The 10,955-nt window shown below is 41.4% G+C and overlaps 1 protein-coding gene across 1 annotated transcript in view; it reads left to right on the top strand.

Moving 5' to 3' along the window:
- The first annotated feature begins 470 nt into the window (after positions 1-470).
- LOC137915990 (rab effector MyRIP-like) overlaps positions 471-10,955 on the top strand; it is a 51,329-nt gene continuing 40,844 nt past the window's right edge. The window contains exon 1 of the mRNA XM_068759112.1: positions 471-580. Within this exon, the coding sequence (XP_068615213.1) occupies positions 471-580 (110 nt within the window). The remainder of the gene's footprint in view (positions 581-10,955) is intronic.

Genomic DNA, 10,955 nt, shown 5'->3' with positions numbered 1-10,955 from the left:
TGTCACACAGATCTCCTCTTCCAGCCGCTGCACACCGCTGGTTAGAAAATGTGCACTCATCCAGTTTTCAGCTGCTCAGAGATCAGAGTCCATGCTGCAGGCAAGCAACAACGGCCACAGTCTAATTTTGTTTTCAAGTCATAAAAGCAAACACTGGGACATTATTTGCATTTGTGCCTTTTCATTGGATCTTTCTGTTGCATCTGTTGACATTCATATTCCTGTTACCCCAGCTACCAGAGTCCTAATTTATTGTAAAGAAGGAACAGACGTGTTAGAAAGATTTATGCTGATTGATGTACAGCTCAAAAACAGTGAACTGTTTCCTGAAACGCACACATTGTTCATTTCTTTATCGCTCTGTCTTTCCCCAGGGTTGTCCCAGCCAAGGCCCCCAGAGCAGCAGTGTCCTTGCATCCCCTCGTCCTCTCTTCTCGGACCGGCGGCTCAGTGTGGCGGGGCCAGGAACCATGGGCCGGAAGCTGGATCTGTCCGGCTTGACGGACGGCGAGGCCGAGCACGTCTTGAAAGTTGTCCAGCGGGACATGAAGCTGCGAAAGAAGGAGGAGGCGAGATTAAGGTGCGCTTGATTCTCCTTCCTGTTGCAGTTTAAACAGAGCTGATGCAATCCCAGCTGGCCAAAGTTTGCATTTTAGGTTACCAAATTTGATTAAAAATGAAAATATGGCTTTTGTTTTTGTGTGTGAAATAATATCCAGCAAAAAAATAAATGGTGGTATTAAGTTGTAAATCTTTAAAAAGTGTTTTAAAAATACAAGTGAACAGCTGCAAGAAAGGTCTGATGAGGATCTGTCTGAAAGGCTCACTTTTATGTCAAAGTAAAGCTATGAGTTGTTGGTCTGCACTGACCTGTTTTATTTTCGTAAATTGTGAGTTTCTGCTTAACCTTTCAGGATTAGCTTGAACTTTACAGGATTTCTAAGATCTTAGAATATGCACAGATATTTCTTTTTTACCTCCACCAAGGAGGCTAGGTTATTGTTGCATTTATCTGTCTGTCTGTTTGAATTTTAGCAACATAAATAAAAAAAGTTACAAAGGTTTGGCATCAAATGTGTGGTCAAATCTGCTTTGGGCTTTCAGTTTGATACAGAAGGGAAGTTTCGACATGAAGTTTTCCATGTATCTTCTGTCACAGCAAAATGTGAAATATGCTTCTGATGTGGTTGTACTGTATAATTTCATAGACACATATAGGCTGCTTTGACCCAAGCATCATCCTTGGGGGGGGGGTTGATATTTTTCTTCATATTTGAACCGTGAGCCATTTGGGTTTTTGTGTTCTTGAGTGGACGCCATCAACCATTAGGCTGCTTCGTCCAGAGCACTTAACGTCTTGGCTCCACTCTGAGGAGAAGAGGGAAGTTGCTTCATAAACCAGAATGCAGACGTCGGTCGCTGCAAACCTATTTGCCCTTTCAAAGCAAATATGTAGCCGTCCTCATTCCCAGTGTTCTCAAATCAAGCTATCGTTAATGATCAAAGATCATTTGTTTCTTACAGCGGCGGATGAGCAGATTAATGTTGATGTAATAGCAGGCAGATATGTTTGACGTGACCGTTCTCAAAATCTGTGATAAACGGGAATTTATTTTGGACTACTGCACAGAAACACAGCAAGTTGGTTAAAAAACAAGTTAGAAATGGCATATAATATGTCTCATGTTCAGATCACTTCACCTTGGCTTTCATGTGAAGTGTTTCAGAGAAGCCACATGCTGCTGGAGTGTTTGGGCAGATAGCGCCCCGCCTGAAGGGTTTTCTCTTTCATGCAGCGCTTATATTTGCTTTGCTTGTTTGCTTTTTTTCCTTGAATGAAGCCCCGCAGGGCAAATTACCCTGCTGAAGGATTCATGGCAGACTTTCTAAGCCTCAGCTGGCACTTTAAATGCTCTGTTTTAATTTCTCCCCATGCAGCATAATAAGAAATGTTGAGACACTTCACTGATATTTCCTTCTGTCTCATAAATACTCAACTGCAATAAATATGTCAAATGATGCACACAACCATAAGCCCTGTCTAGGTTATTCATTTTGTATTCACGTGAAGTTTTAATGTGTGCAGCTGCATAGTTTATGTCTCTGCATGTTCATGCTCTAATGTTGTAACTGTTGCGTATCATCAACAGTATTGAAACTAGCAGTAGTATTTAATACTCTCTGGATCTAGTGCATCATTTATAATTGGCTACTGGAAAAACTAATATTTAAATACACATTATTCTATGCATGTTTCGCTTTTGGCATGCTACTGCCGTATGTTTAACATCAAATGTGTCTGTCTTATTTCTTCATATTAAACATCAATTGTAATTAAGCTTTACTTTATTTGCTGGTGTCATCGCCGTAGAAACGTACAGGTGATGATAAAATTAGTGATTAATTTAATGTAGTTCCCTCAGTTTTAGACCCCCACCCACACTGGCTCACTGTCATACTGAGATGATGTTCATGCTCCCTCCTCCTCCGAGAACCGAGGTGATGCTTTTGACAGCGCTTGTCTGTTTACCTACTTGTTAGCAGGATTAGGGAAAAACTGCTGGATGGGTCTTGTTGAAAATTACTCAACTCGCTTTAACTTTTCTTTGTTTGTGTATAAAGATACCAAAGGACACATTTTGATGATGATGATCTGAATGTAGGAATAGAAATAAAATTAGATGATAATTTTTGGTGTAAATCTAATTATGAAGGCAATGAGCTGCTTTCGTTTTCAATCTCCGAGTGTATTTCTAGTTACACTTGTGCTTTTAAAAATATGACATGAAAATAGCTACTGTGAAAATGGACTGTGATGTGTGGACGTCTGTGACTTTGAGTCTTTTAGAGTGGCATCAATGCCAGCCAGAACAAGTGAAAACATCGGTTTGGATTAGCAATACCTTTTTAAAAGTATTTTTTTAAAGCACGAGTTCCCATTTGATCAGGATGCCGTTCGTCTCTATAACGGTGGAACGCTCTACAGAATGAAAACGAATCTTCCTGTAACCTCCTTTTACACCATCGCTCGTCATCTGTTAGTGAGATTTTGCCAATTAGAGGGTGAGCGGCTGAACCTCTGGCCTCTGCTGTCTCGGTGGCCATCCCAGCTGGAGAGGCTCATTACGGAGAAGCAGGAAACACAGGGGGGGGGGGGGGGGCACCGGCGTGGAAACTACTTAACAAACAGTGCAAAGAGTTCCCGAGGGAGTCAGAAGGGGAAATGATTCTACATGGATATAGCTATTCCACACCACATCAGCGGGGATCTTCAGCTATCTGTGACGCTCATGGAGGATTTGCTTTTTATTCTTAGGAAGGAGCTACTTTGCTCATGCTTCTGGCAAATTCTTCTATGGACGCTGTGCATGTGATGCTCACTCTGCATCAAATCTATCTTTCCTGTTAAAGGAGTCTGAGTTGAGTTATGAGCTCGGTCCTGGAACGAATTATACTCGTATGTCAAGGTATTACTGTATATAAAAAAAAAAAATCCTGAAGCTGAAGAATTCCCGATGGGGAAAGTTTCAATCACTTGTGGAGTTGTGGGTCGGTGCGCGGCGTATTTATCGTCTCTAGCAGAATGGAGCTTTTAATCAGAGGGTGACATTTTGCATCAGTGGTTTTAATTAGTCAGTAAATCAGCGATTGTTTTCCCGATGAAGTTGTAACGCTGGCATCTTGGTATTGATGTTTGAATTTGTAGCTTTTAATCAAGCCATCTGTCGCTGTTTTATTGTTTGACTCGGTTTTAGCTTCTTTCTTACCTTTTGCTTTATCAGCTGGTGTTTGAGTTGAACGCTGGTGGATGGGACGGACAGAAAGGTTCCAGTTTGTGGCCCCATTCGTTAAGTGCTCTTTGCAGGATTTTCAACAGTATTCATATTTACTTGCGTATTAGGGGTGGGGGGTGGTGTGATTCCTTAATGCCACAATAACGTTCCCAGACTCGTGAACTATTGACTTGAACCCGCCTCTGAAAAGAAAAGAAAATCCTGAAATCGTGTCGCTTGGCTTCACAATGAGCTCCATTGTTCCAGCAGACATTTGTTATTCCTTCCTTTTTTTTGTATCCAAGGTGTTTATTCGGTGTCGTAATCCCGCGTTGGGTCTGTGCTCGCCTGTGACGCAGAGCTGCAGGGATGTTGTGTTTAAGTGCCCATAAAGCATAAGACTCTGAACAATAAGACGGCTTTCTGCAGCTACTCGCCATGCCTCCCTCTGTCTTTACCTTTCATGGGTTACGTTCTTGGTGTGGGTTATTTGTCCGAGTCATGTTGCTGTGAATTGTTTTGATGAGGAAACGCTGTGTGCTTGTGTCCCGATCTTGTCAGCAGTGTGTGTGTGTGTGTGTGTGTGTGTTACATGTTTCTGTTTGTGCACAGCAAGCAGGAAGGACAAATCCCTCTGACCTTTTCTCTGGCACCACTTTGGCAGGTGCACCACCAGTGTAATTGGTGAGTCTGCCAAAAATATCATTTACTGTGTGCCAGAGTCAAATTATGAATGTGCTGCTCATTTCTGCTCACAGCAATGGCCTTTAACTGCGAGGCTTCCTTTTAAGCTTTTTTTTTTTTACTGACTTCTGGATGACTCAGTACATCATTACAGCATTTAGAATTCCTTTTTTTTTAGCTTAATTATCAGAGTTAATCGTGTCTTCCTATTCTGGTCCAGCCTTTATGAAATAAATGACGTCATCCTCCTCTTTAGAAACAGGACTGGGTTTGCTAGTCAAGAGAAAGGTGAGAAGATTGATATTGAGTTTAAAATGAATGTACTTTTGAACTATAATCTTGTTTGAAATTAAATGTTAAATGACAAGTCTCTCTCTCTAAAATCACCTGGAAACAGCAAGTTTCCTTCCTGACTTCTGATCGGCTTGGCCATTCTTTAATTCTTAATAATGCTTGTTCATGTTCCTTTAAAGGAAAAAAAAAAATCTAATGCTGAATATTAACTGTGTATACTATTGAAGTAGTATTTAGCTGTTTTGTTGAGATACTGTCCATCTCTCTGGGCATCAGTCTGTACGTGTTTGCATTAACAGTGTCCCTGAACAGATGGTTCATCGTGACGTCTGATGGAGGAAGATTCTGATTTCCCCAGAGTCTGACAAATCAGCAACTGTGCAGCGTCGCCGTCATCTGTAGCTGCAGAACCCGCCGGATTAATTGATGAGATAGAGGAGAATAATCCACCTCAGATACTTGTGCCACGGTTGCTTTCGCAGTTTATTCTGAGTGAGTTTCTCCTGCATAACCTTGACCGCATGATCGCAGATACCCGTGCGTGCGAGCGTCTGTATGTGGCGTTTTAGCCTTGGCTCACCCAGAGTCAAATGGAGGGGAAGGGCTCGTGGCTCTGCCTCGTCTTCCTCCAGATGAACATGTTTCTCTTCACGGGCTCAACAGACTTGGAGCGATTGCCTGAGCTGCTGCTTCTTCTTCTTTTTATTATTTGTCCAGGTCTGCAGCGATGGCTGCTGCTCCTGGCCAAATGTCAAGTGTTGTTTGGAGTCAGAGGAAAATAGATGGTTGGAGGGCGGCGCTACTTCACTCTGTGTATCCTGCTTTTGCCTTTTAGTGGTCCCGCCCCTCCAAATCACCCTGTCTGTATTTCTCTCCTCACATCTGTAGCTCCTCAGTAACCGTAGCCACGTTGTAATGGAGTACAAAGAGAGAGAGCGACAGCTGCCAAACAGCGGCGTGACTTTCTTTTCTCTCCATTATCACATTCATTCTCTTCCCCTTTCCAAATGTTCATTGTGCTAAAGCAAAAACGCACAATACGCATTTGCCCCCTCATTCATCCTTCACTCATCCCTCGCGTTTGATGTCCTCTTATGGTTGATCTGTTCGGGTCCTTGGACACAGTTACTCCCAGCTTCGGAGAGAAAGTTTGTTGCTGGAGTTCAGATGCAGAGAAAGTGAAGGATTCTCTGGAGATTATAGTGTCTGAGATGTGAGGCAGTAGAGACAGAATAAGGTGCAATCTGGGCCATTACCAAAATGGAAGCCTCTTTTTTTTTTGTGTGTGTGTGTAGCCTATACTCTGTCTGTTTTCAGCCAATGCTCTGCCTGCTCCATCTGTCTTGTTCTTCCACTCTGGTCTGCTTTCTGCCACTGTCAGCCGATCATTGAATAGCAATGCTGAAGAGAGGAGGCTGAGGACAGAGATAAATAGAAGGGCGCGCAAACATGTTGCAAACATTTCCTTTAATCCATAGTTTAAAAATCACACCGAAGCCGAACACTCTTCATTATGGAGATTAAATATTTAACAAGTAATTGCACTGGCCTTTTTTTTTTTTCTGTAACTATTTAGGGTTCATTTAGAAGCAGGCTTGGAGAGCAGAATCGATTTGTTGATCGAAAATGTAATTATTGAGTAATGTTAGTCGTTACGTCATACAATGATTTGTGCTTTCATCAATGACCATTTATTTGTTCATTAGAATCAGGAAATTGTTCTTATAAAAAACGTCCTATTAATTTATCCCGACTGAATGCTTCTATGTATTTAGACTATTACCGGTAACAGACAATTTGAATGCATCACCCTGCGCATCTTTCTTAATCAATTAGTCAGTATTTTAGACAAATCGATTTGTGAATTGTCAATTAGCAACAGATTTTAAAGTATTTTAAAGGATAATTAGTTAAAGTTGCCACTTATAGGTATCCAAAGGGGAAACATTATGTATGTGTGTCTGTGCATGTGTGTTGGGAAGAAATGAATGGGAAGAAGCTCATCGGTTTCGCCTTCAGGACTGCTCTTAAATTCCATCGGTCAAACCAACACACTCTTACAAGTCTGTCTTTTCCTGCTCCTGTATATATTCTTACGTGTTTACTGATCCTTCTTCTACCCCGTTTGTCCTCCCTCAAATTAAAAGAATATATTGCTTGATTATTTCCACCGAGATTATCAGGTGGAGGTGACGTCCCTGTGGAGCGGATGCTCATATAGTTGTGGTTTTCACTGAGGAGAAACATGAAATAAACCCAATTAAAGCAAAAAATCCGCTTTAGGTTCAGCTCTCTTCTCACACTCAGAGGGCTCATGGCTTAAATCACCTCTTAAAACCATTTAATGGTTTAGTCCTGCTTTTATGTACAGTTAGTTCACTCCCTCTTCCTGCTGGGATTTCAAACGAGCACAGGTTTTAATCTTATTATACACGTTTGTATTCCTCCTTTGCCTCATATACTGCACAAAGCATCACACATAAGAATTATTTTATGTTAATGTTAATTATTGAACTGAATCTAAATAACCACAGAGTTATTTTCTTTCCATTTTTTTTTTAAATATGGGCCAGTGCTCAGCTGCTTCAGGCCATTCTACCCATTAAACAGCTGGCTGCCTCTAGATTACCCATAAATCTTTGCACTCTGTGGCTTCTCAAACTGCAATGTTTGATACTTTGACAGATTTCAGAACACCTAATGAGTCTCTTGGTATGCGTGTGTGTGTGACGCCCTTTTTATTTGGCGCTGAGCTTGAACTGCCCTGAGAAAATGAAACGACTCCCAATGACCTTCCACCACATTTGGAGTAAATACAGAGGATGAAATAGATTATTGCTACCTTCAGTCTCTCCAAATTAAAGATGTCTAAAGTTAAGTGTTGTTGTTAGCAACTCCACTGGCCACTAGCTTGCCCTCTAATTAAAATGTAAAAATTCAAGAAAAAGATCTCCAATATGCAAACAAATCTGGATTTAAAGATTGTTTAATTGCTTGAACAGTCACACTTGGAGCATTCAATGACGTCATGTAAACCAGAGATTCGTCAATGAAGTTTAATAATCACAACAACCCAACAAGGACACTGTATTGTGATTCATTCAGAGTCTCTGTAACCACCGTTTAAACTATACGACAGTCTGATTAGAGGAGCGGGCACAAAGCTTCATGACGTAATGGGATACGTTTAGATACCTCGGTCAATACTGGTCATAATGAGCATGCAGGTCATACATTAGATAAGCAATACAGCATCTGAAAGATGAGAGCTTTGGGCTTTAATTCACCTTGTCATAAACTCTGTTTTATAAAACACACAATAAAACAGCTCACTCTATTGTTTCATCAACTTAGAAGAGAACTCTGAGAGCGCAGACCTCCGCCAAGCAGCTCATTCCCATCCGAATTGGATCACACCATCCACATGGTGATCTGGATCATCATCGAAATGTTCTAAATTGTTCTTGGTATCTTTATACACCAACCATGAAAAGTAAAAGTGAATTGGAGTTTCAAATCCGTAAATGGGGTTTTCAATGTTAAAATGTAATACTTTTTCCTAACATCATTCTGGACCCAATCCAGAATGAAGTTTTGTGGTGAGATAGAGCTCCCCACCCTAGATGACTGTCAAATTCCATAAACATCGGTCAATGATCAACTAATATATTGAGGAACAAACTTTGAAGCTCTATTGACTGCAAAGCGATCCAGAATCCACGATCTCTTGTGGATCAACTGTTCAAAATCCGTCAATAACTTTTTGAGTTATCTTGCTAAAAGTCAAACAAACAGACGGACAGACAAACCAACGCAGGCGAAAACGTAACCTCGGCGGAGGTAACTAGAGTTTGTACAGTGCAAACCCACTCCCGTCAGAGAAAGGAGGAGAGGAGAGGAGCAGCTCCAATCTGTGCTGCATTTACTTAATCCCTGTGTCAAAGTCATCTGATTAGAAAATTCCGTCTTCTGCGTGTTTTTTTGAAGACTCTGTGTGTAAAGGTGGCTAATGGTAAATTGCAATTTGTTTGTCACATGATCTCGTTGCTCTATAAACAATTGTAATTCTCCCTCTTTCCTGCTCTCTCTCTCCTGGATGATTGTGGTTTTGGCAGCCCTGCTAATACCATCCCCTGATGTATTTCTTTTAATTCACAGTCCCAGCACGCTCCATTACAGCCAGTCCAATAACCCTGCCCTCACTTCTGCAGTTATTCACAGCCTAGTAATGCTCAACCATCATAAACTCTTAATTTTTTTGGAACGCGCTGTATATATAACGGCATGGCTGGACTAAGCGTGCACATGTGCTGGTACACATTTTAGTTTGATGCTGGATCCCTGCCAACTCTATATCTGCAATTACAGTTGTGGTCAAGCGAAGGAAAGCAATGATGCAGTTGCAGACATCTGGAGACACGTGAAGTACATATCCAGACATCTCTTTCTCATTTCGGGAAACCCAACATTCATCTTCAATTGCAATTAAATATATAGCAAGCTTAGTTTACATCCTGCTCACTATTTTCAGCAGGATTACTGACGTTTTTGGCTAACGTGGTGGAGACGGATTATCTAATGAAACTTTAACGTGCAATGGTTTAGTAATGTAGCAGCACCACATGCATTTCTCATTCAGCAACCGTTCTGCAGTCGAGTCCGAGCTATTGCCTGTGTTATATTGGAGAATGATTGTGCCCTCTGTATGGAAGGTCTCGCACAGCTGTGCTGCTTGGTTGCCAGGTTGTGAGACGCTAACCGTAATGCGTTAGCGGTTATTTGCCACTGTTCTCCGAGGGGTTGCCAGGCACGGCCGCGAGCGGAATTGCGAAAATGAAACGCCAAAGAATATATTCTCTGAGCGCTTTTTGTAGTCCTAAATAAAGAAAATAATGCATGAACTGCAGTCATATACTTTAGATTTGCTTCTCTGGTGTTATGGTGTTAACATCCATATTGAAAGAGTTGTAAAAAGCTTGATGCTCTTGCTATATATATTTCTTGTCAGGGTATAAAGCACCTGGAGCCTTACTCATCACAAAATGAAAACCCTGGAACACGCTCAAAGCTAAAAGTTAGCGCTATATTGCTTCTAAAATCTAGGATTTTGGAGAGCAGCCAAAGGCATATTGCTGTCTGACTACTTATAGACTGTGCCAACGTGTGAGGCTGAGCCAAAAGTGGTGCATTTACTCATTGGTGTCTGAGTACAACTCCCCCGCCACTTCTTTTACGAGTTCCTCTGGTGAAAGAATGGTGAGTCGGAAAGTCAAATTCCCTTCAAACCAAAAAAATGCACCCAGTCTCCAAACCATGTCTGTCATCTGTGTGCAGACTTGGAGAATGACATTCTCTGCTGCACCCATAGGGGGCAGTGTTGGCCATGTTGTCAGCACTGGGCTCGGCTGTCTACAGCATGCCCGCGGTTTGATGGCTGACCGCAGGCCTCAGGTCAGTTTAGGTGACACACACAGCACGTCTGCCAGCATCTTCTCCGTCTGTTCTGTCTGCCTGTGCTACTTAAACAGGAAATGCTGCCCAAAGGTTTTTGTCAAAAACATATTTCAGTTCACTTGAAGGAATACATTTAAATAATCATTTTTGTTGGGGAAATTAGTTTAATGAGATTAAATGTTGAACTTTCGATGATATTTACCTTTTTTTTATAACTACTTAACTAAGTACTAGCATAATCCATTATTTATTGTATTCCACATTGCTTTCAGTGCCCTCTTTGTTACACATTTCCGTTTCCTCCAATGCTCACCTTTTCTTCAATTGCTCTTTGTGTTTATTCATGTGTCAGGTTTTTGATATTATAATACTGTATAATGATATCATTATATGTTTAACATACTAATTAGGCTTTGGTGAGCCTTTTTAAACTTGTAAATGATCTGTTGGAAATAGGACAAAATTAAACTCTGGGTAGACAGACCAGAGAAGAGCTTCATTTTTGGGGGGGGTCGGAAAAAAATTCCATTAGATATGCTCCTCAAAGGCTAACACTGTAAAGCGGCTCAATCCCAATACTGTGTAAAGACAAAGCCAAGCTGCCGTCCAGTCAAATGTTACCATGATTTCACTAGCAGTGAGCTACAACCCAGTCAGGCTGGCTGGATCTCAAAAACAAGCAGTAAGTTGTGTGTTTGAGCGGTGCTGGCTGATCGCAGTAATTAGCAGGGCAGAAGAAGACACTCGCTT

This window comes from Brachionichthys hirsutus, unplaced genomic scaffold, assembly GCF_040956055.1.
Source record: "Brachionichthys hirsutus isolate HB-005 unplaced genomic scaffold, CSIRO-AGI_Bhir_v1 contig_421, whole genome shotgun sequence".
Lineage (NCBI taxonomy): Eukaryota > Metazoa > Chordata > Actinopteri > Lophiiformes > Brachionichthyidae > Brachionichthys > Brachionichthys hirsutus.
This window is presented reverse-complemented; position numbering and strand designations above follow the sequence as displayed.